General features: G+C 49.1%; 1 protein-coding gene and 1 long non-coding RNA gene across 2 annotated transcripts; both read left to right on the forward strand.

Moving 5' to 3' along the window:
* Nucleotides 1-3,096: 3,096 nt before the first annotated feature.
* LOC311530769 lies at nt 3,097-4,589 on the forward strand. Its single transcript, XR_014714090.1, has 3 exons — nt 3,097-3,207; nt 4,220-4,309; nt 4,524-4,589. It is a non-coding gene; the product is annotated as an uncharacterized lncRNA (long non-coding RNA).
* A 3,692-nt stretch (nt 4,590-8,281) lies between these two features.
* On the forward strand, nt 8,282-27,822 carry LOC311530753 (C-type lectin domain family 2 member E-like). Its single transcript, XM_084647622.1, has 6 exons — nt 8,282-8,805; nt 17,512-17,932; nt 20,979-21,113; nt 23,231-23,418; nt 25,443-25,546; nt 26,499-27,822. The coding sequence occupies exons 2-6, from the start codon at nt 17,797-17,799 to the stop codon at nt 26,656-26,658; spliced, it is 723 nt and encodes a 240-aa protein (XP_084503748.1). The 5' UTR covers nt 8,282-8,805; nt 17,512-17,796; the 3' UTR covers nt 26,659-27,822.
* The last annotated feature ends 123 nt before the right edge of the window (nt 27,823-27,945 follow it).

Consider the following 27,945-nt stretch of genomic DNA (forward strand, 5'->3'; position numbering starts at 1 on the left):
AGCCTGACTCCAACCCAGTCTGTGGTGCCGATGATCGCTGGGCTTGGCACAAAGCATCTGTGCTTCTCACCAGCTCCTGCAGATTATCAATCCCGGCCAGGGAGGCAGCGTGTGAAGAGCAGTTGTTCTCGCTGTAGGTCCAGTTCCCTTCGGCTTTAGAAAAATAGTAACATTTCCCTTGGCTCCTGAACCAGCCATCCAGGCACCAGGAGGCAGCAGGCGGGCATGGAGGAGATGGCTTAGATTTTTCCACTAGGAAAAAAACGAAACACTGGGTGAGAGATCGTCCCTTCTCATCTCTGTGGAGAACAAGCAGGAACAGAACCAAGAACTGCCCGATCAGATCAGACTAGTGGGATAGATGGGTTGGTCTGAGAGTGGCCGACAAAAGCTGCTTCAGACAACATGGCCCTCCAATCCCATTATATTTTTTGTTTGAGTTTCTTATAACACACACATTGCAGTAGTGCCAGAGGCCAACCAGGTCACAACCTCCACCGTGCTAGGTGATGTACAAAGTGTGCAGTGAAGGGAGTGGTAAAGTTGAGAGCAAGGGAAGAATATGCCCAGCTGGGGTGCCAGAAATGGGGGGGTCAGGGGCTATGTATGAAGAGAGAGTCCCTGAGTGTAAAAAAGAGCAACAGAGGGGACTGGAATTGGGAAAAGAGCGACTGTCTTGTGCTCTCTGGCCTGAACGACTGGGACTCAGAAGATCTGGATGCAATTCCAAGCTGTGCCAGACTCCCTGCCTGGCCCCAGGTGAGTCACTTAGCCCAAGATCCACAAAGGGACGTTGGTGTTCGATGTTCAGCATTGCAATGCCAAGCATCGATTAGCCTAGGACAGGGGTCCCCAATGCGGTACCCGCGGGCGCCATGGTGCCCACCGGGACATTTTAGTGCGCCCGCAGGACACTGTGCCACCGAAATGCTGCCGCCGAGAGCGGCCGCCAGAGAACCGCCCGCCAAAATGCCGCCGAGAAGCGTTGCCATTTATCGGCAGCATTTCGGTGGCGACGCTCCTTAACCGGCACCCACCACAGCCTTCTGGGAATAGCAATTTTCCTAGTCAAATTTGTAATGACTGGCAAACACACAGAGAGACTGGAGGCCAAAGTGAGAAACATAAAATTGCATGGCTCTTCATTTCATTGCCTGAAACTGAGAAGCTGGATAAGTGATGAGGTACATTTAAGTACCACTAATCATGTATTTGTTGACGGCATTGATTCAGCAAATATTATTGAAATTCTGCCTTTTCTTTCATCACGTGTTGTAGGTTATTGATGCATATTTGAGCTGTGTGGTCGAGAAAGCAGATGGAAAGGTCAGCTACTTACTGGGATGGTACACGAAAGTGTACATGGAGTCAATAAGTAAACAATCACGTGAATATGTCGCACAACATATTTAAGTCCGAATACCCTTGAAATATCAACATAAACCTGAAATTGCAACATTTCAGTGTATTTACTGCTGCCAAACATTTACTGAAATGTATTTGGAGGTGCATATCGGACATACAATACTAGACTACATGTGGGCCACAGTTAGTGGCTGTACAGTTTTGCTGTACAGTTCAGTGGGTCCGTTAATTAAACACAAATATGCGAACAGCTTAGTCGGTTTTTACATTAAGTAAGACAGACCACATTGATTACAAATCTTTTTGTTTCTACAGGACTCTCTTACATACCTGATTGGTAACACTAAGGATCCCTTGCATGTCTATCTATGTTAAATTCATTCTGTTCTTGATGTGCCAGAATTATTAATGCATTAATAACTTTGTTGACTGTCAACAGGTACAAGCCATCTCATCAGTAGTTTCCACTGTCATTCTCTCAGGCAGAGCTCCACAAATGAAAGGGAAGGTAAATGCTAACACACTTTCATACGTAGCATGAGCAAAGCACAGTTTCATTCAGTGAGTTAAACACAGGGTGAAACAGCAAATACACTGCGATGTTTGATGTGGAGGAGTACTCTACTAGTAATACAGCTAACGAAATTGGGAAAAACAGTATAATGTACATTTCATGGTGTGCTTCACTGGAAACTATAATTGCTTTTCTATTTTTTTTTAAATAAATACAGAGTGAATTACTTCAAAATGATATATTGTTGCTTCCTTACCACACACTAGGTCATTGGGTTCTTGCGGTAAGATGTTTTGTATTGTACTTCTGGATTATGGGCAATAAATGTGGTATTAAATAAGAGATTTGTAATTTGTAATGATATAATTTCCTGTGTTGCGGGTTTTCAGTGAGTTCAGTGCATGCAAAGGAAAGTGGAGTGTGAATGTTAAAAATAAAATGCTTCTGTTCAAGTTTCGTTGATAATGTAACTTGGAAGAATGCATTCTGTATTGAATTGATCAATGATTTCACAATATGCTTTTCTCTTGTGTGTTACTGAGACATTACAAACGAGAATATGTTAATTGCATAATGATTTTTGATAAATCAGTATAAAATTTTTGAAATAATCGCATTTCCAGTATAGTTTGTGAATATATTGACACTTACAGATAGCCTTGGTGAAAAAAATGGAATTGTTAATAATTGACCCCCTTGTGTGATCATCTCGTCATGAAAGAACATGCCTGAGGAATTGAAGGTGATTTATTAGATACTTACTTTTACAGTGGACCTGAACTGTTCCACTGAAATTTTTTTAAAGGGAATGTAACAATAGTGAGAGTAATATCTTCCTGTTAGCTACAACTAAAAATTGAAACAGCATGAACTTGTACTAAATATGCTTAGTAATGGACTTTGAGTGAACTTGTGTGATTTGACTGGGGCGAACGACTTCACAGGATGCGGACACGAAACGGTAGCATGTTGCATGACTGAGAATGTGTTATTATCAACACGGGGCACGGCAAATCGGGTGATACATTGTGTAAGAGTGAGACAATCCTATGAAAGCAAGTGTGAGTACATATGTGAGCAATAAGTCATTTCAATCATTCATTAAAAAGAGCTAGAATTGATTTGTATCTGTGTCCAGAAAGTGGAGGGAAAAAAAAAAAAAAAAAGGAAAGAAAAGCTCATTTATGCAGTCCGCTAATGTACTCTCTAAAAATTTCAGAAACTTCATCAAACGATTAACTAGAAAATCCTCATCTGATTGGAATAGTAAAATTGTTCAGCATCCCAGACAAAGTGATGGCCACAACTGCGGACCACTCATCTTCAAGGTATTGAACACCAAATTGCCATTATCATTTGTTATGTACGTGTAATTATCCAGGGTGACAGTAAATGCCAGAGATTACCAGTGGGCACTGCACCGGCATCCTTGCCAAGGTGTGTGGGGTGGGCTTGTGGCCCCCAGAAGGGATGGGGCGTCCGGCAGAAGGTGCGGTGCTGGGGGCCAGATTCCACCAGCCAGCCCTTCCTGACAGCTGCTGCTGCTGCAGTGCCAGGAGCACCAGGCTCTTGTAAATTGCCAGACCACAGGGCCCCTTTTGCTCCCCCACTGTCGGCGGCCCTGCCAGTAGCATGCAACAGCGTTGCCGGACTCTATGGCAGGGCCGCTGACGTGGGGGGAATGTGATAAAGGGGGCAGCGATGTTAAAGCATAACACATCGCCAGAGAGGAAGTGTAACGTCAGCCGTGTACGGGCCGGTACCAGTGGCCGGTTCTTACCGGTATGCTGGACTGGTCCACTTTCACCTCTGGTAATTATGATGTTTATTCTAAATATCAGTGTTGTTAGAAACTTATTTGCAGCACAAAGACATCAGTACGGTAGAAACAACTCAAGAGGCTAATACGGCATTTAGAAAACATATAGCAATTCTTCTAATGAAAGAGTCAAGTAATTACTTTCTACCATGTACTGTGGACTCATTAGGTACATGTGAAGATAACAGGAAGAGTGGAATTATGTCACGTAGCAGACAGTTAGCTTAATATCCCTGAAGTGGGATATCTCACAGGTCTGGTTCTGTAATGGTGACTATGAATCAATAATATCTTCAAGTACTCAAAAATCTGAATGGGGTGAATGGTTGCTATTGATCGACCAGTTGAATGAAATTGGTATTCTTATATACAGGTGCAGTAAAGTAAAAATTTGAGAAAATATGACTCACAAAAAAGAAAAAGATACGTTCAAATCAGTGACGGATTAAAATATTGACATTAATTAATACATCAAGATTTGCATTTTCAGTGTTGGTCGTAACGTATTCATCATTTCATAGGGCTATATTTATTTCCAAGAAAGCGTGGAGGACTACTGCATATACTGCAACCTTGTCAACTGTGAAAAGGAAAGTGAGGCTTGCACGATGGTAAGAAACATAGAACTGTATGAGAAATAAATGCCATAAACTGCCTAAGGATCATGATTCTTGTAAAAATTCCACATCAGTAAACATTTTCATCATGCTGATAGGCATCTGTTAGGTACTGCTGACATGTGGAAGGAATAGCATGGGTGAATGCAAAGTATGTGTAACATTATAATTTGTGTGATTTCATTTTCTCAATTGTTACTTATCAAAGGCCCAGTGTGATTCTTGCAAGAGGTGGGCACATATGCCCTGCATTACAGAAGGAACCAATCAAGACTACTTGACTGATGAGAAGAAAGGGTACAACTACAAAAATTGTGCATAGTTCCCTTCTTTACCAAAAAGAAAAAAAACCCCAAAACCCATTATGTTTAAATGTCTCTTGTTCAAAACATAATGCAACCAAAAGAAATTTTTTTATTTATATACCAGATTATAATAATAAATGTTTTTCATTTGAAAAAAGATATTCTCGGTATTTGTGTCCATGTGTATAATGCAAATTCTAAAAGCAGCAAAGGGGAAGCAAATCGTGAGTGTTTTTGACCACAAAACCCCATCCCTCCTGATTTGCAACCATCCCTGGACCAGTGACAGGTACATGGTCAGCCAAGTCATTGGAAATAAGCAAGGAGGAAGCCAGTGAATAAAATCAAAGGGGCACTGTGGTATCACCTTGTGCTCATGGGCATGCTCGGTACCCCCAAACCTTACCTCCCTTTTCACGTATCAACTGCGCACATTAGCTAGGAGGGAGGGAATTGAGACTGTTTTCGAACAAAAACCCCATCCCTCCTGATTCACAACCCCTGGACCAGGTGGTAAAATCAATTTGGCACATTAGCAAGCAGGAAGCAAATCGTGAGTGTTTTCGACCAAAACCCCCATCCCTCCTGATTCGCAACCCTGGCCAGGCAGTAGCCAGTCCTGAGAAGTAGCCAAGATGGTCACTTTGCATGGCAGAAACTGCGCCTAGTTGCAAAAAGGGAGGGTTGAGATTTGTGTCATCACACTGGCTCAGCCGGCCGGGGGATCGGGCTGGCCGCTGGAGCAGTGCACATCAATGTAGGGCACCAGGAAATCTGGGGCAATTTGCCCTCCCTTGCAGCTGCGTACTTTGCGTATGGGTAAGGGTGGCCCTGTGTCTCAGCACAGAGCTGCTAGGCCGGAGCTCTCACAGCCGTGCTGTGGGGCTGTGTAGACAGGGCTTTCCCCTCACCCCGGCGGCGGGCTGTGCAGAGGAGGATTTAGCGTTAACGGGGCCCTGTGCTCAGCTTCATTCTTGGGGCCCCTCCTTGGGACCCAGCCAAGGAAAAGAACACTCGCTCTGATCTCCCCCCCCGGACCCTCTTTTTCATTCTTTTCTTCATCCTCCTCCTATAAGTAATAGGAAGTAGATGAAAAAAAAGTGAGGGACCTTGATTGTTCTTGTAGCCTAACTTATTTTCCACAGACCACTGGAAAATCGCCGAGGGTCTCGACGGCCCACGTAGGGATCTTCCCAAATATTGTTTGTACCATTAGCCAACGAGTGTAAAGCGCTTTGGATAAGGGTACTTTATAAAAAAAAATGTAAAAAAACATTGGGGTGCAGGGTCTGGCCAGGAGTTAGGGTGTGGGGGGGGCTCAGGGCTGGGGGTGCAGGGTCTGGGAGGAAGTTAGGGTACAGGAACAGGCTGGGGGTTGGGGTGCAGGGTCTGGCCAGGAGTTAGGGTGTGGGAGGGGGCTCAGGGCTGGGGGTGCAGGGTCTGGGAGGAAGTTAGGGTACAGGAACAGGCTGGGGGTTGGGGTGCAGGGTCTGGCCAGGAGTTAGGGTGTGGGAGGGGGCTCAGGGCTGGGGGTGCAGGGTCTGGGAGGAAGTTAGGGTACAGGAACAGGCTGGGGGTTGGGGTGCAGGGTCTGGCCAGGAGTTAGGGTGTGTGGGGGGGGGCTCAGGGCTGGGGGTGCAGGGTCTGGGAGGAAGTTAGGGTACAGAAGCAGGCTGGGGGTTGGGGTGTGGGGTCTGGCCAGGAGTTAGGGTGTGGGAGGGGGCTCAGGGCTGAGGGTGCAGGGTCTGGGAGGGAGTTAGGGTACAGGAGCAGGTTGGGGTGCAGGGTCAGGCCAGGAGTTAGGGTGCAGGAGGGGGCTCAGGGCTGGGGCAGGCGATTGGGGTGTGGAGTGCTTACCCGGGGCAGCTTCTGTTTGGTGTGAGGGGTGCAGGTGGGGATGGGGTGGGGGTGCAGGAGCTCCCGTTTGGTGCTCAGGGCAGGGGTGCAGGAATCAGGGCAGGGCAGGGGGTGTGTGGGGGCTGGGGGTACGTGGGGGGGTGCAGGAGTCAGGGCTGCAAGAGACTTTTGTCTTTTCCCCTCCCTTTATTGTCCACAAACATCCACAAATGCTGCTGATTGTTTTGTCCACAGAACTGGCTTCCGCCAGCATCCCACAATGTGACCGACAGAACCTGGCTCTTCCCTACCCATGATCAATCTAGCTGGCCGTTAGATTGCTCCGGACCCTGGACTGGTAACTGGTAACTATAACATCGACTGGCGGGGGGACAATGGGGGTGTGTCTAAGTCAGCATATGCTAGCTGCCTTACTATTGTATTCTCAATAAACACGGCGTATTGCCTTACCCCTGAAAAAGGTCCTGTGTGCTTTTTATAAGCGTAACAACTGCCCTGGCTCCTGCCGGACTTAGTGGACTTAGTGATGGACATGGGGGGGGGGGCGGTGAGGGCTCCGACTGGGGGTATGGGCTCTGGGGTGGGGCTGGTGATGAGGGGTTTGGGGTGCAGGAGCGGGCTCTGGGCTGGGGTAGGAGGTTGGTGTGTGGGAGGGCGTGAGGGTGTGGGCGGCTTGGCGGGAGGCGGGGTTTGCGTGAACCCTCTGGGGACACCATCCCGGGAGCCGGGTGCGGGTCGGCGGAGGCCTTGGGGCCCTGTAGGCTGCGGCGTGGGGTGAGATGTGGCTGCAGTGGGCCAGGGCCACCCGGGCTGAGCGTTGGGAGAGGGCGGAGGGTGCCGCTGGCTGCTCCACGGTGGAGGCTGGTTTGCCGCGGGCGGGGAGCGGCGCTGGTTCAAGCCCCGACGGGAGGGCTGGTTCGAGCCCCCCAGACCCTTCCCATGACATCCTCCTCATGCTTGCTCCTAGGAGGGCTCTGTGTGTGTGTGTGGAGGATCTTCTTCCCCACCCCCCCCAGGTGGGTGCATGACTCTCCCAGAAGGGATGCTCCCTAAGGAGCAGTTTAAATAAAAAGGCTGGGGAAATATCAGGCTTATTAATGTGCTAAAGAGACTGTGACGGATGCATATAAAACCAACCGACCAAACCACATTAGAAATGAACTCTAGAGTAAGAAAGGGGAGGTGAACAAAAGTGCTGAGATTTGCTCAGTGACAAGAAACGGCCCCATGGTGGCTGGCACAAGAGGTTGGGAGGTGGCAATGCTGGCGACTGACAGAATTTTATCTACAAGACCCAGTTGTCTCTCCCAATGCAGCAGCATGGCAAGGGTTAAACGGGAAATATGCCCCAAAAGCACCCTCTGAAATGTAATGCTTTCATTGCCCTGAGGGAGCCGCACTGGGGGAGTTACCCATAAATTATTTCTTATTCATATTACAATAGCACCTAGACCTCCCTCCCTGCCGCCACCAACCAAGATCCCCTCCTCTTTCCTATTATGGCCGACAGCACAGAGCCACACCCTTCCCTGCAGTCAAGATGAGGGGCCTGTTGTGCCCGGTGCTGCCCAGACACACAGGGAGAGACAGTCCCTGCCCCAGCTGAGATCAGGGGCTCATTTGTGCCGGGCGCTGCACAGACACATAGGGAGAGACAGTCCCTGCCCCAGCTGAGATCAGGCCCCCTTGTGCCAGGCGCTGCACAGACACACAACAAGAGACAGTCCCTGCCCCAGCTGAGATCAGGGGCTCATTTGTGCCGGGCGCTGCACAGACACACAGCGAGAGACAGTCCCTGCCCCAGCTGAGATCAGGGGCTCATTTGTGCCAGGCGCTGCCCAGACACACAACAAGAGACAGTCCCTGCCCCAGCTGAGATCAAGGTTCAGGTTATCAGGCCCCATTGCCTGGAAACTCTTCCACAAACTTGTTGTCAGTGTTTTGGGGCTGAGGGTTGAGTTTTTCGTTTCTTGTTTCAGTTTCTCTCCTTTGAGCTGCGGGGAAGGGCGGAGATGAAGGCCTCGTGAGATGTAAGCTGGCTGGCTGGCGCTGACAACGATGCTGCAGCCCCAGCAAACCCTGTGATCTCCCTTGCTGGTCTGGGCCTGGGGATTTCAGCCCAGGGCCACGGGGAGCAGGAAGGGGACGGGGATATTCGTGCCGAGAGGGCGACGCTGGAAGGAGGTTCACTTGCTACTCTACCGGTTTGCTACAGTGGTTTTCAGCAGCTTCCTTACAGAGCTCCTCAGCGCGGATCTTGTTTGTTTCCGGAGTTGTTTCTGCAGCTTCCTGGGACTTGGCTCTGCCCACAGGGACCCACCGAGGCTGGTAAGTTTCCACTGCTGCTTATGGTGGCACTGGGGCAGGGTGCCCCCAATTCTTCCCCACCAACCCCCTGCAGGGCTGTCCCCCCCTCCCCGGGCTCTCCCTTCTCTCTGCGCTCCCCCCCCCCCCGCACTGCCAGGGCAGAGACCCCCCTCCCTGTGGGGGCCACCCCTTCCCACTGTCCCCCAGCCTCTGCCCCCTCGGTGGGTCTCCCCCAGTTCCTGCCAAGGCAGAGCCTCCCCCCCCCTTCCTGCCCCTCTGCTGGGTCTCTCCCCCTCCTTGCCCCACAGTCCCTGCCAGGGCAGAGCCCCCCTCCTGTACTGAGTTTAGATTGCGTGGGGGGGGGCATGGCTGGGGGGCCTGGGGTGCAGAAAAGGGAAAGGACACGTCACTTTGTTGACTTTGGTGGGGGGGGGGCGGGGAGGAGAAACGCAAGAGCTAATCTTGACTCCTGCTTGGCTGCAGCCAATCAGAGCACACTCAGGCATCAAGTGATTGCCGGGGAAGCTGGTGTAAACGGCCCCTCCGGCCGGCAGAAGTGATCAATCAAGAGGGCTGGGAGTGAGGAACTGGAAAGTACCCGCAGGGCTGGCCCCAATGCAGAAGGCGCTCAGGGATGCGGGGCTGGACCCTGGCTGGGCGCCTGATTGCGGAGGCCATTAAGTACTCCAGCTGGCAGCAGCAGGGGGGCCCGAGCATGCTGGGGGGGGGGGACACACGACCCGATCCCCCCAAGCAGAGATCTGACCCCATAAAGGGAGAAGAGCCAGAGAGTCCACTGGTGACTTGGCTATTGCAATTGATTTTATGTTGGAAGCGCCTAGATATTGGTGTCCGTCAGCCAGATAAAACCCTAAGGCAGGTGGATAGATCAATGGACGGGGCTGGGTGTAGAGGGGAAGCTGGTGGGGTTGGATGTGAGGGGGTTGAAAGGAAGGAGCCAGTTGTGGGGGGGAAGCAGCAGCTGGGCACAAACCCCGCGAGCTGGATGCCAACTGGGTGATAAAATGACAGAGGAATTTGGGGAGGAAGAGACCAGAGATGGGATCTCTGAAGTGTTGGGCAGCTGTCGGAAGGAATTAGACAAATCAAATTTATGCTCAGGGCGGTTTCAGGTCTCTCGCTGCTGCTGCTAGCCCAGGAGGCTGCTGATCATGCACCCCCAGTAAGACACACTGCTGCTGCTTAGGGTGGGGGGAGGCTGGGCCCAGACAGGATCCCCTAACTCCTCTCCCGGGAGCTGCAGAAGACGCAGAGAGGGGTGGGGAACTGCAGTCAGGTGGCACATGCGAGCCCCCACTCTGCTGCCCCCAGGCACTGTGAGGGCAGCACCCCCAAAGCTTGTTGCCTCCTGCAGGGCTTCCTTCTGTCACTGCCCACCTCCGCGGTCACTGGGAGGGCAGAGCCTTTCCCGCCCCCTTATGGGGTCTGCCTCTCAGTCACTGTCAGGGCAGGGCCTGGGGCTCAGCACCAGTGGGGTTGGGACGGCAGTTTCCTGCTTCTTGGGGGGGGAGCATCTTGCCAGCGTTGAGCGGTGGCTAGCTATAGTGTGTCTATGTCTCCATCTCCAATACCAGCATTTCCTGGGACGGCGTAAAACCAGAAACACAGTGGCCCAGGGAACGAAATTTATACATATGGCACTTTACCTTGAGGACAACACTTTAGCAACCAGAACCCATTACTAGCACACTGTCATTAACCCATTCTGGCCCAGAACCTTTTTTTTTTAAAACACCGGATCCAGAACCGAAGAGATCCCGGGGATGATATTTACACCTACAGCGTGTTACCTTCAGGACAATAGTTTAGCAATGAGAAGCAAGTGGTAGCATACTCGTATTAACCTGTTCTGGCCAACTACCATGTTTTAATGCCAAAAAGGACTCTCAGCACACGGGTCTGAAGTGGCACGGGTGACCAAAATGGATTGTGTAAATCATGAACCCGTACTCCCACTGCAGCCTTTTATACTGCCTCATTTCCCTGAGCAGCCCCAGCCCCACTATGGGGTGCATGTAAATGGTGCAGAGGGTTTTGAATTTCCCCCCACCCCAAACACTCACCTGGCTGAACTTCACCCCTTAATGCTTTGTTGCTTATCTCTGACCAGTGCTACAAAATACAGAGAATATGAAAAACAGCTACCCTGTATACTCGGCAGCTATTTTTCAAATATGATCAAATACCTTTGGTATTAGAGGACTTTCTGAATCATAAGTCTTGAATACAGTCCACTTGGCGGACTATTTGCAAAACAATATTTTTTTCAAAATGAACATGTTTTATCTGCTAGAAAAGTAGTTAACACAACAAATCTAAATGGTAGCACAGGGATAAGGGAAGCTTTGCAACAATCCCAGCTGATTTAAATGCTTGTTGTGCTGATGGACAAAACATGTGAAATGTCAACACGATTGCAACATGTTGCAGTGGGGGAGGTTTAGGTTGGATATTAGGAAAAATTATTTCACTAGGAGGGTGGTGAAACACTGGAATGCATTACCTAGGGAGGTGGTGGAATCTCCTTCCTTAGAAGTTTTTAAGGTCAGGCTTGACAGAGCCCTGGCTGGGATGATTTAGTTGGGGTTGGTCCTGCTTTGAGCAGGGGGTTGGACTAGATGACCTCCTGAGGTCCCTTCTGTGATGCAGCAGGGAGGGGGGAGTGATGACCTGGGAATGTGCCCTGGGGATGGGAGACCTGAGAGCCTGTAATCTGAGCCGGGAGGGGGAGATAACACCTCTGCCCAGGAATGTGGACAGAGGCTGCAGGAGAGAGCCTGCTGAGGGGTAGGGGGGTGGGTTAGTTTCAGTTTGGTGCTGGGTAGAGGAACGCAGGGAACCCCAGGGCTGGGGTCTAAGCTCCCTGCTCCCCCAGAAGGACTTGACTGAGGGGTCCTGGTTGAACCCACAAGCTCTGTTTTAGACTGTGTTCCTGGTGTCCAATAAACCTTCTGTTTTACTGGCTGGCTGAGAGTCTCAGTGAATCCCAGGAAGAGGGGTGCAGGGCCTGGACTCCCCCACACTCCGTGACACCTTCCAACCCTGATATTCTATGATTTGGTTTTAAATGGTAACGATTGAAACCCAGCTGCAACCGTTATTAGTGGAAACAGAAACATCCTTAACTGAAGCTGTGTAGTTGCATCTGTGTGTGTGCGTGGTCATTTTTGGAGCTATGTGCATACAGTAAGGGATAGTTACTTCCACACACAAACACATCCACATTCAGCTACATGTACTGACAACAATAGCAACAACAAATGCATAAGCAGTCGCATGTCATCTCATTCTCCTGCAGACCTGATACGTCCGAGCTGGCGCCATTATAGATTTTTCAACCTGATTCTGATCTCATTCACTGGTGTCCATACACCTACTCCAGGTTTACATCAATGTGACTAAAATCAGAATCTGGCCCCCTCTGATGATTGGGCTCTTCTTCCGGCCTCAGGCTAACCACATCCTGAGTTCAGTCTTTGTGCTGCCAGGTACACTGATGGAAATCCGGAGTAACTCCATCCGCAATGCTTACACCTGCTGCAGCTGCAAGCAGAATCTGACCCAGGGATTGAAATCATCAGGCCTTTTGCCTGAGAAAAGGCTGCTGAAACAGGCCTGTGATCCTCGTTCAGGGCATAATATTCTTAACTATACATAGGGCCCTTCTTTTTCATTTTTTATATTATTTCATTTTGTCCCAGGAATGTATCGGTGTCTATTACTACAACAACAAAAATAGGACTGAAAATTAGTGGAAAAATCTATTAATAATTTTTTGGGATAAATATTGGGGTTTATTTTGGTGGACGGAAGGACAGGGGAAAAATATTCAGCAAATTAATGCTTTGATGAATGGAATTCAATGTAGTTTGCTGCAGAACTAAAAGAGAACTCAGAACATTACCACCTCTGAGTTTAAAACAATTTATCTCTAATCCGCATGTAAAATTTTTCATTTGAACAAACAGTTTACTGATGTAGACTTAGAACTATTAGCCCATAAATATTTACATTTAATAATTGGTGCTTACACTCAACTTCATCCTTTTCTCCTGTTTTTGTTTTTTAAAAACTTTTGAATACTTCCTTGTGTTCTGAACTGTATTCGGATGCAGATTTTCATTTTCTTCCCATTTTAGTGTGTCAGATCTTTAAACTGTTATCTGCCAACAGCTTGAAACGTGTACGTGGTAGGCGTGAGATTCATATGTTCAGATGCGCACAAACTTCAGAGCTTGCATGCGTGCCTGTTTTTCTATTGTGTGTATCTTGTAGACTAATACGTAGGCTTACTTCAGTGGGCAGCTTTGCATATACACACAGACTAATGTACTATTGTAATACACATATCTCATGCATGGATTGTATTTTCCTAATAAAAGAAGTTATTTTTTATATATATTTGAATTATACAAAAGTAGGGTGAAAATCGAAAAAAAATAATAATACTTTTTGTAAAAGCTGAGATTTTTTCGGTAAAAATCGGTTTAAACTGAAAACAAAGGGGCCTAACTGTACATTAACAGCAGTGAAACGGCTATTTGTGCTAAATGGCTGTTAAGAATCCAAGACTTTATGCACAGTGGAGCCTGCCAAATTACGTCTGGGCTTTAGTGACGTTGTTACCAGCAAAAAACATGTACAAACTATATTGAGTTCAAAGATGAATTTTGGAGAATGTTTAGTTCAGCGTACGTACACTCAGAAGTGGGCTATGGAGTTATTAAATAATCCTCCAACTGAATCTCACCTAAATTGCCAGAACAAGCCGGATTCTGATTGGTATGGTTCCCCTACTCCCAATCCTTGGCAAACAATTCTATGAAAAGGAGCTGCTTTGTGCTGGATTCACGTTACTGACACAAACAGCTGGATATTATTTTCATACCAAGAGGGCATAACTCACCCAGAGAGTTAAGATCCTGCAAAATGTCATGGTCCCCAAGAGTGGTGAACTTTTTCATTGTTTTAGTCAACAGAGGAATCACCTAAAGCATCCAAATTAATGTCTCCAACCACTTTAATAATATAGCTTTTAAACATCTTAATGTAAAATAAAATTTACTCCTGGGCTATGTGTGTCTATGCCAGGTTTCAGCCTGCAGGAGATTTTAATAGTGAAGTCAGAAATACTGAGAAACATATTTCCTGGGGAGTTTCAAAATTAAGAAGGGGAAAACTCCCCCCCCCCGTATCCAATTACTAATGACATGGAGTCATGCAAGTATGGAGACAGATAATGTGCATATTTCTGTGTGCATGTATTAACCCTCGTAACATCTTCATTTCCATCCACATTACTCTGGAGCATGAGGAAAGGTGCTTCTGTTTCTCTAAGTCAATGGTCGCCAAACTGCAGGGTGTGCCTCCCCCGGGGGGCATGGCAGAGCTGGGGCCAGCACCCACGGAGGGCGGGGAGGGAGTGCCACGGAGTCCTGCTCTGCCCCCAGCCCTGCCCCCAGCCTCAGCCCCCAGCTGCAACTCCGATCCCAGCCCCATCCCAGCCCCGCTCCCAGCCCCACCCCAAGCCTTGGCCCCCGGCCATGGCCCCTCTCCTGGCCCCAGACGCGCTCCTAGCTGCGGCCCCAGCTTCACCACCCCCTTACCCATGTCCCCCCCAACCAAGCCATGACCCTGCTCCCAGCCCCAACTTCAGGGTGTGTGTGTGTGGACAGGGGTAACGGGGGGCATGATGTGAAAAGTTTGGGGACCACTGCTCAATGTACTGCTCTGGCACTGACCATTCAGTGTTTGGAAAACCCCTCTATTATCTACACAAAAGGATGAGCTGCAGACAGAGCTTCTGCCTGAATGACGTGTCTTTGCTGAAGGACGCTTTTTTTCTAGTAATAAATGTTTCGTGTTGTTCACATTGATTGTAGTTCCCGTGTTTATTTAAGTCTCCTTTTTGCTTAAGGAGACAGCTAGCTGTGTTTCCAAATCTTCTCCATCTCTCTCTTTCCCCATTTAAAGAATATTCTGTGTCCAGTGAACGTTTTATAATGTTTGGATAGTGAAGGCATTTTGCATGCCGCATGGTGTTGCAGTCCTTGTCCTAATCCAACAATTATGAAATTCAATTTGAAATAAAATGTATGCTGAAAACCTTCCAGCGACTGCTCTAGGTTTGATATACTGGTTTATTCTGGCAGCTATTCTGAAGGTTCTGCCTGGCTCCGCTTCACATCTGCCCCCTTTTGCAGGCTAGAATCTCAAACAATGGGACAATTTAATACGCATGTTAGTTATGGAGGCAGTTTAAAGTTATGCATTATTCTGCCCAAAACCACGTGTTCTCTGCTCTGAAATTCCTGTTGATGAGTGTGAGGACTTTCTCTTGCTCCTAATGTATTTATTGCCCATTATGTCCCTTGCCAGGTGTAAGTAATTTTGTGCCTATGAGTTTGTCTACACTAGAAGCGCTACAGTTGGACTTACAGTTGGGGGGTTGGACTAGATGACCTCCTGAGGTCCCTTCCAACCCTGATATTCTATGACTCTACAGTGTGTCAGCTGAAGCTGCTCTATGCTGATGGGACATAGGTTATACCGCAATAAATGGTACTGTAGATCTAGCCTTAGCCTTTTGGGTTTTGTCCCTACATGCTTGTGCTATTCTTTTGTACTTCTCCTTAGCAATCCCCCCACGTTTCCACTTTTTGTAGGATTCCTTGTTAATTTTCAGGTCATTAAAGAGCCATATTGGCCTCTCACTCCTCTTCCTAGGGTAGTTTGCAGATGTGCCTTTAATATTGACTTATTGAGAAACTGCCAGCTCTCCTGAACACCTTTATCCCATAGACTTCCCCTATTCCACTATAACGTGCACAGAAGCATGGAGGATCACTGAGGAACCACGTAGCCACTGTGTGGCTGTCAAGGACCATAGTCCATAGGGCTGTCGGTCTGACCTGCTGACAGTCGTCAGAACTAGAAGCTCAACTCTGACGGAGGACTCCAGTCCTGGGAAAAGTCAGCGCCTTTGATTAGGCCTACAATTTAGATTGTTACATTGAAAAACAAAACAACCAAATATTTGAAATGGTTCTACCAGTGAAGTATTCCAGATCTACGCTGTATGGAAATGCTGTATAAACGACTACTCCTGCTACTACCAATGAAAACAAGAATTACAACCACAAAAGCAGAAATAGGTTTAGACTCCCACAAATAATAATAGTTAATATCTAACGTTTTATTGCACAGAAGGTGGTACAGTATTAAAAGTTGATTTTGACTGGGTTTTGATGTCTAGTACATTGCTTTAACATGGCTCTGTTTATATTGGCCTACACATTATTTTTTGTTCTCCCTTCACTTTGTGAATATGCTGTTCTGGATATTTTGGATCAATAATACATGAATTAAATGAGTAATGAAAGGTTGGTTCGTTTTTTTTTTTCAGCTGTATCTACTCATAAAGGTATTTATTGCCTGGAATGGGCATTTAAAGATGGTTTTGGAAAAGGATTTGTGTACTATAGCATTATTCTCAGTTGGCTGTATTATGTGTGTCCTTTTGGTCCAGTGTAACACTTTGGAATCGAGTGTTGCAGGTCCTAATTGGTTTTAAAAAATTGGTTCTGGTCTGGAACGGCTTAATGACAGTGTGCTACTAATCAGTTGTCATTCCTAAAATACTTTCCTCAAGGTAATGTATTATATATATATATATATATATCAACCCCTGGGCCACTGCAGAACTGACTGCTTCTGGTCCTTATCTATGTTAAAAAAATGTTTCGGGGCTGAAATGGGTTAATGACCACGTGCTACTAATTGGTTTTCATTGCTAAAATATTGTCCTTGAGATAATGTGCTATATTTCTAAATTTCAACCCCTGAACCACTTCAGAAACAACTGTTCCTGGCACTTCTTACTGTTAAAAAATGGTTTGGCGCTGGAAAGAGTTAATGACAGTCTGCTACTGCTCGATTCTCACTGTTAAAATATTGTCCTTGAGGTCATGCACTGGCTGTGTAACTTGGTTCCCCTGGATCACTTTGAAACCATCTGTTCCATGTTCTTGTTGTTATCATAGAATCATAGAAAGGGTTTGGGCCAGAACAGGTTAATGACAGTGTGGTACTAATTAGTTTTCATTGCTAAAATATTGTCCTGGAAGTAATGTGCTATATTTGTACATTTTGTGCCCAAGCCACTTCAGAACTGACTCTTCTGGGTCCTTTGTGGTGGTAAAACAAGGTTCTGGGCCCGAGCACTTTAATAAGTGTGTTATTAGTCTGTTCTTATTACCAAAATATTGTTCCTAACTGTCTGTAATAGTATCTACTCTTTTTTTACAATAATTATATATTAAAATGCCGTCCCAGGGCTATTCCAACATATTCTGGCTTTTACACTGTCCCTCATTACCTGGCCTCTGGGAGTGTCAGGGGCTCTCACCTTCTGCCATTTCCCACTCTCACACACCTGCAGAAGGGGCTCCTGCCTTCCCCTCAGCCCCACCCAGAGGTGGCTGTATGACAGTGGTGGGTGTAGCTACAGGTCTGACTAATCTCTCTAGCACTTTGGGCTGAGGGGATGGGATTTGATTATCATAGCACCCAATGACAATTTTAAAAACAAGAGTGGATGTTTTTCTAAAAGATCCGCCCTACAAATTATTTGTGGATGTTCTATGGACTGTGTTGTACAAATCATAATGGTCCCTTCTGGTCTCAGAGTCTATGAATCTTTTACAGCATGGATTCCCACTCGTCCAGAAAAACTACCAAAGAAGGTGGAGGCAGAGCTGAGAATTTGCTGCTGTTCGGAACTGACTTTGCTTTTGCCACGTGTACCCACACTTGAACCGTTTCAGTTGAACTGGTGCAAGCATGTGTGTGGACACTCTTGTTTCAGTTTAGCTTAAACCTCTTCCTAGAGGACTTGGAGCTAAATAGTAATCAGTCTGGTTAAAATGGGAACACACACATGCTTTCACTGGCTGAGCATCGTGCCTTTAAACTAAACTGGTGCGTGACTGAATGTATATGGATCCTGAATCGCAGAGAGCTGCAGCCAGTGAGACTGAGCTGCTCGGAGTCCAGCATGCACCACAGGGACTCCAAGAGAGAGGAGAGATTGAGGAGCTCGTTAACTGCAGTGGAGGTGTGGAGAGAGGTAATTGGAGCCTCCCTGCAAGGGGCTTGGATGGGCAGGGAGAATGAGATGGCTGCATTTTCAGTGGCAGCTGCAATTGTCCGACCTCCCGTGTGCATGAGCAGCAGAAAGCTGATCACCACCAAGGGGCTCCTATGGCCCAGGGACCCAGCTCGCCCCCGCTGCTGGTATTTTGTGTTCCTGGGTGGACCCAAGAGGCCTGGTAGTGGATTCAGAGACAATTTTGAAGCGGGAGAGATGTTCACCTGTCTGAAATGCTGGCCCAGGTGTCCATTCATTTCCCCCCTTCCCTTCTATTTCTCTCTCTTTATCCAAAGGCCAGGCTTTGAAACAGGAGAGCAATAGGCAGACCCAGCTGTGCGCATGTACCCAGGGCCCCGCATCTATGTGAGTAACAAGCAGGTGTCTGGGGACAGCAGATAACTCATGTTGTGGGCGTATGCCATGCCAGTGCATTCACCTTTCTCTGCCGGTGCTGCGGGCGTGCTTGCAGAAAGGTGGCCCTGACTGCTCCGGGGAAGGGGATCTGCAAAGGTGGCTGTGTAGGAGGAAGCTGAACCTCCCAGCATGCCTAGCACTCAGAGGTCTCCTCTCCCATGACAGCTGCCTGGATTCCTTGTCCTGAGGTCTCTGTCCAGGTGTTTCATGGTTACTACCATCAGGACAAACTGGGAATGTAAGATAAACAAAGATTTCAAAGGAAACTCGCCTCTTGAAGAAAAGGAGAATTGGGAATTCCTGAGAGTCCCAGAGGAGATGGGGTGCCCTGTTGTTTAAACCCTGGAGCAGGGCCCAGAGAAATCAGTCCTTAGTGTGGGGAGTCTGGGGGTTGCTTCAGACGCTCAGCACACGGTTGGGGCCCGAAGCTGGGGGCAGAGCTGGGGGAGCGGTCGGGAGTGGAGCTGCAGCCAGCGGTTGAGGGTTGGGGTGGGGTTGGGACCGGGGCCGGGAGCAGAGCCATAGCCAGGGCTGCAGCTGGGGGTGGGGCTGGGTGAGAGGCTGGGGGCAGGGGCAGCAGCAGAGCAGGGCTGGGAGGCCTGAGCCCCCACTGTGCCACCCCGAATGGTCCTCTGCACTCTCTGGGGCCTGCCCCATTCTTTGGGGACCTCTGAACTCGAGAAAGCTGGAGAAGGAGCCTTAGAAAATCCAGTGGGTCTTCCCCAGCACTGCTCATCCCAGGGGTTCCCGGTAGCATTTTTGGTGAATTGTGTGAACCTGGTTATATTGTAGCGGCAAACGGAAAAACCGAATCCCTTGTTTCTCAGACTCAGTGGCTGCAGTCTGTGCTGAGGGTGCCTTCAGACAGCATTGACAGTGCATAGACTTCGCATGAGCTTCCCTTAAGGGAGGGGTGTCACCGTGCTTCAGTGGGTCACAACCGAGAATACCAAATTCAGGACAAACTGCTGAGAAATAGGGCAGACACACCCCAGACTGGTGGTTAGTCTACCATTAGATATATCAATGTCTCACCACACTGGCTAACAAGAAGTCAGAAAAGCAGTTTCTTAGTCATTCCAGTTCTTATATTACCACCCAAAACACCAAATGTAATGATGCGTGGTTATTTAAAACCAATTTAATGAAACAAAGGGTTCTTCTGATCTCAGAAGGTCATTCACATACCCAAGTCAATATATAGCTCAGATCTTACCCAATAATCATGCTGTTGCCAATCCTTTAGTATCTAATATCTAAAGGTTTTATTTATAAGAGAAAAGAAGGAGAGAGATAAAGTGGTTAACGAAATCGAATGCATATGCTTATTTCAAAGTTCTTGGATCAGGTTTGTAGCAGTGATGAAAGGAACTGCAAGTTTGCAAAAGTCTCTCTGGAAATTACCTAAACAGGTTGGGGGTCATCAGTCCATGTTTAGAGTTTCCTTGTTAGAAATCCAGACCAGAGAAATGAAGCAGGAAATGAAGACAAAATGGAGATATTTCCAAGGTCTTTTATATCTTCTCCCATGTGGATGGAATCTCACTGTCCCAAAACAAAGCCCCCAGCACAGTTTGTGGAAAAGTACAGGCACAGGATGGAGTCCAGGGTCACATGAGCAAGTCACATGCTCATGCATGCTCTGCTGACTCACAGGAGCAGCCATTGCCCAAATTCTGTCTAAAATGTCCCCAGGAAGGCTCACCGGTGGGAGACAAGCTGCTTCTATGACGCAATGGAAAAGTTAAGTTTTCTTTAATGGGCCACCAACTTGAATAGCTTATTCACAATGTGTTGACCAGACTGGATGTAAATCAACTACCTTGTAGGTGTTTCTCCAGGAGCAAACCCATTTGAAATATTTGTACATAAGTCAATATTCATAACTTTAGATACAAAGATGGTATATGTTAATGCACAGGGTAATCATACTCAGCAAGTCATAACTTTTCCATTGACACCTGACATGACATATGTTGTACAAGGTTTGCTGCAATTATCTAACAGTGGCAATATCAGTGATATCAATGGTCACATTTCAATCATACACCACTGACACGAGCTAGACTTTGCATGAGCTTCCCTTAAGGGGTGGGGAAGGAGTTGAGTGTCCAGTCTCAGGCTGTGGGGTGGGGGTGGGTGCAGCTGGAGTTGGCAGGTTCAGTAGCTGGGTGTGGTGGGGAAAGGCTGATTCCTTCAGGTAGAGGGCAAAGTCTGAGCATGGGGCAGAGTAAAGGTGAGCGTGAGACATGTTCCCCTCCCTCACCTCTCTGGGCAACTGTAAGCCAAGAGCCAGTCTGGGTAGCAGCTCTGTGAGAGTCTGTGGGAAGAGCAATGGGAGAGATTAAATAAGTATTAGGCCATCCTCTCGTTCTGGTAGGAGCCATTTAACCACATGCTGGTCGGGCAAGTGTGGGGTCATTTGGGACGGGGCGAGTTTATCATTGTGTTGAGCCCTCTGACTGGGGGCTGTAGTTAATGTCTGTCCCCAGAGGGGGAAGGGCAGCACCCTGGGAATCACAACAGAGATTTGCTCCCCAGCAGTTCAGACCCTGGTACTGTTAATGAGTCTGTTCCCCAGAAGCACTCATGGCTTTGTCTCTTTCAGGCCCTGGCTCTAACCACACACTCAGGAAATGGGCTTCCCATCAAGTCCTAGTCCCAGCTGTCATCCTAGCTGCAGTTATAGTTTTTATGTTGATCAGCATCATCGCTGTCGCCACTGTAGCAGAACTTTTAAGAGGTAAGTGCGTGTCCCAGACAGTCTCTGCTCCCCCTGGAGCTGTTGCAGCCACATAATCTCTCCTCCCTGTCCCCTTTGGCTTCGGCAGTCAGGTGAGAAAGGAGTTTGTCTAAAGGCTTATGCAGCCCCCATCACCTTAGTATCTGGACTTCTGTGAGGCACAGAGAGCTTGCTATCTCTGTTTTTTGGATGGGGAAACCGATGCCCAGAGATATCAAGTGGGGGCGTTTTCAAGGTGCTAAATCTTCCTACACCTCAGAGCTTCCCACTTCCCCATACGTACATTGCATGTCCAGGATAAAGTGCACGTGGAACAGGAAGATCAGCAGCGCTAAAAGGGCACATGATTGACAGACCTTATGGTTGACTTTTATACCTGCCATCTCACCGTCGCTAAGCAGCACATCCCGTGTGCAGCATGCCGCTCTGCCGTTATCGGGCTGGCCTTTCTGCATCCCCCTCTTCAGGGCCGGTGGGTGCTCCTGGGTCGCTGACTCAGGCCTTATCATTCAGTATCAAAACTGCCCTGGAGGCTGAGAGGTTCAACCCACAAATGAAGGAAATCGGCCGTGAAGGTCCCCCAGAGACACTTACTGGCCCAGTCGGTGCCATTTGAGGGCTGCTGTTTATACAGTTTCGGGTGCTACTGCCGAGCAGTTCAGCTATATTCACCTCTAGGACCGGATCCTCTGCGCCACTTAGGACTAAATTAGCAGTTAGCAGACCCAGCATCCCATGTAATTGTGTTGAACTCAGGTGTCAATATTGGTCTGTGCCGACCCACAGGTAACCTTCCCCCTACCTAGGGTGACCAGACGTCCCGTGTTTAAAGGGACAGTCCCGTATTTAAGCCCTCCTGCAGGTGTCCTGACTTTTTCTTAAAAATGGGCAAAATGTCCCATATTTTCTGTCTCCTTCCCATCAGTACTGGCAGGTCTTTCTGCTGGCCAGATCCCTACTTGCCAGCCGCCCGCCCACCAGTGGTGAGTGGGGGGGTGCGGGGGAGTGGCCAATGATGGGAGAGGTGGTGGGGTGAAGATGCACAGCACGAGGCTGGTCCATCAGCACAGCCCCTGCTGCATGCTGGCTCTTGGCCAGCAGGGCCTTGCTTCTCTCTCCCCCCGCCCCCCCCCCCGCCGTCCAGTTTCCAGCCAGCTGGCGCTGGCTGCGAGCTGCGGTGGCTGATGAGTGCGGTATCCAGTTGAGTTACATGTCACCTCTGCTGCCCACCCATCGGCCCTTTACATGCTCCCCCTCTTCCTGCTTTGCCCCTTCACCCTCCCCTAGCCCTGCTGCTCCCCCATACCCCCCTCCCCTGGCAAGGCCCATCCCTCTCCCAGCGCTGTGCAGAAAACCAGCCCCTGGTTGGAGCGCTCAGTTCACCAACAGCCTGGCCGGCAGGCTCCTTCCTTCCCCCACTGCCTCTGGCTGGGCCGGCAGCCCGGGAAAGCCCAGGACCCTCTGGCCCAGGGTGCTGGCCAGGAGGGGCCGAGCCCTACATGTGCCAAAGCCCCGCACAGCGCTGGCATGGGGAAGCCGCTCCCCCATCAGCTAAGCTCTAGAGTGTGTGTGGGGTGGGGGAGCGATTTCCAGCCTGTGTGTCACCCCTCCCCCATGTGAACCCTAAAGTCTTAAAGATAAGAAGGTAAAGAAAAATAATCCAACTACACAGTATTTCTTTTTAACAGGGGCTCAGTCAACTTGACGTTAATTTAAATGATTGTACTGCATAGTTCTGATGGATTGCCATTGAACTCGCTTGAATACGAGTCATTTTACCAGGTGTTCTGTATTGAGTATAGGGAAATATGGTCACCCTACCCCTCCCTGCCTGCTCCATGCCTTCATGGTGACTCCAGTGTTACTGTACTCTGCTCTGGGTTGCTTGCCAGCTGCACTTTCAATGATTGTGACCCCCAGAAACTGAACCACTAAAGAAGATGTGGGGGGAGGCGGTCGTCCATTTCTTGTTCCAGATAGTCTCGTTCCTCCCTTGGTACGGCTACCAGGGATTTAAGCTTGGATCTGAAGGGATTCTCTTCCCTCATTCACTCAGATACAGAATCAGGCTGAGGGGAACACAGTCTCTGACCCTGTGTTACTTATCTCACTTTCAGTGGAAAAATCCAAACCACCTCTGGCTGCTCCAGGCCCCCCTGCGGTGCCCTGCTGCCCGGACGGCTGGATCGGGTACCGAGGGAAATGCTATTATTTCTCCGAGACTGAAGGGAACTGGACCTACAGCCGGAGCCATTGCTCTGCACTCAACGCCTCCCTGGCTGGGATCGACAGTGAGCAGGAAAAGGTGAGAGAGCAGCAGATGCTTTATCCCAACAGACTGGGCTTGGCAGGGCTGGAATCGGGCTGGGCTCAGCCCCAGAGGTCCAGAAATTGACCCGTTGCCTCTCACGCTAGGAAACCTGAGAGTATTTCTGGCAGCGGAATCCCAGCCCTGGCTAGAGCTGGGTTTGCAGTCAGGGATCACGGGATTGCTCACACCCAAGCCCCCTCCTCTTTCCCAGAGCCCCAGATGGGAGGATCCCCCTCTGTAGTGCTGGGCTGGCCTGGTCAGCTCCTGGCCAGCGGGCTGCCTGTTGAGAAAAAACAGTTCCCTACCCTTTGTAACTGTTGATCTTCCAGATGTGTTGCTCATGTCAATTCCAAGTAGCGTGCGTGCTGTGTGCACAATCGTCGGAAGGTTTTTCCCCTCGCGGTACCCGTCGGGTCGAGCCCCCTGGAGTTGCGCCTTCATGGCAGTGTATAAAGGTCCCTTCCGACCCACCGCCTCCTCAGTTCCTTCTTGCTGGATACTCTGACAGAGGGGTAGGTGGGTGGGTCTTGGAATGAACGTGAGCAACATCTCGAAGAACAACAGTTACGAAAGGTAGGTGACCGTTTTTTCTTCTTCGAGTGCTTGCTCATGTCGACTCCAAGTCGGCGACTCCCAAGCATCTCCTAAGAGGAGGGGTCGGAGTTCACCGAGTCGCAGACGGCAGCTCTGCCCTGCCGAACGCTGCGTTGTCTCTAGCCTGCTGAGTAATGGCGTAGTGCGAAGTGCAGGTGTGGATCGACGACCACGTCGTCACTGCCCTGCAGATGTCCTGAATGGGGACCTTCGCCGGGAACGCTGCCGAGCAAGCCCGTGAGCTGTTAGTGGTGAGGCAGATATCTTTGCTGGGTGGTAGCACGCCCTGCCGCCGGCCGTGATCCAGGTCGAGATCCTTTGGGACCGCACCGGGGAGCCTCCTCATCTGCTCAGCAGTTGCAAGGAAGAGCTGTGTCGACTTTCAAAATGGCTTCGTCCTTTCCATGTAAAAAGCTAAGTTTTCAGCTATTTACAGGTACAACAAAAAAAGGCCGCTAGGGGATTGCTTGCCATAGCAAGAGAAGAGCTGCTCCAATGACTGTCACTGGTGGTAAGAAGGAGCTGAAGAAGTCGGCAGGGACCTATACACACCGCCATGAGGGCACAATTCCATGGGGCTCCACAGCGGACCCGACGGGTACCCCTAGGGGAAAAACCTTCTGACAACTGTGCACACACACCTACTTGGAATTGACATGAGCAAGCACTCAAAGAAGAACCTGCCTCTCCCGCTCACTACCACCAATGACCCCACGGGTGCCAGGGGAAGCCCTCTTGGGCTGTGCAGGGAGTGAGCTCTTCCCTTCTTCAGAGCAGTTCCTGCCTGTCCCGTTGGGGTGGGCGGGGGGGGGGGGCGTTAAGTGCAAAGCTGCTGGGAAGGAGCCTTGCAAGGAGGGCAGAGGTGCCAGCAAAGCCAAAGTTGCCCAGACTGTAGAAGGGCAGGGGCAGGTCTGTCCATGTAAACATGGATGTGGGGATGGAGATAGATGGGGGTAAATATGGCCTCTGAGCACACACACCCCCCCAGCTCCTGCACGTGTCCCCAGGCTCCCAGCTGAGCAGGTCCCAGTCTGATGGGACGTCCAACAAACTGGGATTCTCAGCCAGTGATCGGTTCACCGGCTGAAGCTGCTGTCAGAGGAGGGAGCTGCCAGCTGTCCTCCTGATGGCCCTTCCCTTGCCAGCTCTGACCCCTTCCAAACATAGAGTGGGGCCGGGGGAGGGGAGGACTGTTGCTGTTGCACAGTCCTGTCTTTGTGACCCACAGCTGGCTCGTTAAACTGTGACTTGTTCTCAACCTCCCTGTGGCACGGGCTGGGCTGTGTCATCGGGGCTGGGCTCTCAGCTGGCAAACTACAGGTGGCCCAACCAGAACTTCTGACTGCGGGCCACACAGAGCCACAGGGGCAGGCGAGCACCACAGCCAGGGGTCTAAACATCATCTGGCTTGTTTTATTTTTCAGGATTTCCTGCTACTCTATAAGCGTTTCCTCGACCGTTGGATTGGCCTCCAGAGGGAGCCAGGCCAGCCCTGGAGATGGCCCAACGGCACCGAATTCGACCAGCGGTGAGTCCCTTTCCCTCCAGTAACATTCTCTGTGTTAGGTCACGGGTGCCTGGCATGCTGCCAAAAGATGAATATATTTAACCAAGGTTGTTTGGGGGTGTGGGAATGTGTCTGGGTTCTTATTAGTATTTGGTTTTCATGGACTAAAACCAATATTCCAGCAGCGTTTGAGTCCCCCCTGCAGTGTTGTCATTGTTTGTAATTTGTAGTAACGTAGCACCCCTAGACCGGGGCCCTGTTGTGCTAGGCACTGTACAATCACGGAACAGAAAGATGGTCCCTGCCCCACATAGTTTACAATGCACCGCAGTTCTGGGCACAAGGGAGGTTGCTGGCGGAGACACTAACCAGAGCTCCCCCTTCCCCATTGGGCTGTCCGGGTGGAAGTTAGACTCCCTAATCCCGCTCTGAGGAGTGGTGTGTGGAGATGAACAGGGTCCTTCACTGTTGGGGTAATTTGAGCTTCTCTCTTTGGGAAGGTTGTAGGGAGAAATCTCATTTCAGTACTAACAGTCTGTCCTGACAGCCCATGGGGTTTGAAACAGGCTCGCGGCCTCTCTGACAGTCCCACAACTGCCTGGGGAGGATCGTATCAAACTCTTCTCCGCAGAGAGCTGCTGCTGCTCGCTGCCATGTGAGAGGCCTGTGGAATCTCTCCCCTCTGGGCTGAATGGGACTGAAGAGAAAGTTGGAACTAGGTGAGAGAGTCAGGCAAAGCTGAGTAGTGGGCAAATATCTACCAGCATAAAGACTTCTCTGGAAGCCCCAGTTCTCTTCTTTCAGCCCCACCCCCTTCCTCCTCTCCCTGCCCTGCAATAGCCACTACCTGTTGCCTACATCTGCCAGGGAGGAGTCTGAAATGGGGCCGATGCCTGTAGGTGCAGCCCTGTCTGTGACTGATGGGCAATGCCCCATCCCTCCCTGACTCCCACTCCTGGTGTCTCTGTTGCAGGTTTCCGATAAGAGGAGGGGGCGACTGTGCTTTTCTGATGGATGAGGACTGGTTCGGCAGCTCACGGTGCAGCACATGGAGACGCTGGATCTGCAGCAAACCCGATCTCTATACGACGTGGAAGAAATATGCTGTGGAGTTAAAACTTTCAGACTCTTAGGAATTCGGCTTGGAAAAGCTCTATTGGGGAGACACCTTCCACTACCTGAAGATGAAGGAGGCTGGGTCTTTATTCCTTACAGACTCTCCCCAGGGCTTCCCTAGTTTTTATTCACTCATTGGAAGAGGGGGGAAAAAAAGCAGAAAAGCTAGTTTTCCAACTCCCCAGTGGGTTTCTTAACTTTGAATGAACCATTCACTGAACTGAACTTGTTGAATAAACTGAAAAGAAGAAAATATTTTCTCTACACCCGCAGAAGAGGCGACTGTCCTTCAAAAGCTGGTTTAGCACTTCAGCAAACTTGCAGGTGCTTAGCTCATGATTTCCAGCAGTTCAGTGGTTTGACCTTCATTAAAACTTGGCAGCAAACGTGTCCTGTTTAGGATTAAGTTTATAAGTAACTTAAATTATTGTAAGAGACATGTTTAGGCTTCAACACAGGTTTTTGTGTAAAAAAATATGCTTGTTCTAATTTAAATAAAAAAAATCTGAAAAAAAATCCAATTTTGATTTTTAAAGTCATAGCGTATCCACCCTGATCAGACCCATCCCATCCCTGGGATCAGTTTATTATGAAAACCTTGTGCAAATACTCCTCAACAACAAGGTTCCAAAACATAATCCATTTATCACCCCTGGTTCATATAGTCCTTAAAATCCCATGACATCTGTGCCATCAATGTCTTTCACCACACCAAGGCTCTTCTTTGGTCCTCTCCTGGCCTTCTGCCATGTCAGCCACCCCAGCTGGAGTGCAAACCCACTCTTCCCAGCAGCCTCTCCTCCAGGAGTTCATCCTCACCTGAGATATATCCAGCACTTCCCCTGTTCTGTTACCTTTCATCTCTAGCAGGCCAGCAGATAGGCCCTACCACTGTCCCCCTGACCCTCAGCTCTCTCTGGCTCCGGCATGGTGACATCAGCGGGTAAACCTTGCTGCCACTCCCCTGTCTTCAGCCTTTCCTGAATCAACATCCTACAGTAGTATTGCTCTTTAATGTGTCTCCTGAAGCTCTTGATATTAAAACACAGTGATTTAAATATTAACTAAGCTAAGTTATTAACCAATCCAGATGATTTTACTATGTTATTAACCAATTGTAGTTGATAAAATAATACTTGGTCAGTCATTTTGCTGTGAGAATTGTGTGTGTATATATATAAATAAAATAGTAAATGAAAATGAATTCACAGGACTGGCTCTTTTGGGTAATGCTGATCCCTACTTTGGCTCCTGAACCCCCGAGGGTCTGAGTATCACTGTCCTATAGCTTCCTTCAAGGACCT

Source organism: Lepidochelys olivacea, assembly GCF_965140295.1.
Source record: "Lepidochelys olivacea isolate rLepOli2 genome assembly, chromosome: 14".
In the NCBI taxonomy this organism is placed as follows: domain Eukaryota; kingdom Metazoa; phylum Chordata; order Testudines; family Cheloniidae; genus Lepidochelys; species Lepidochelys olivacea.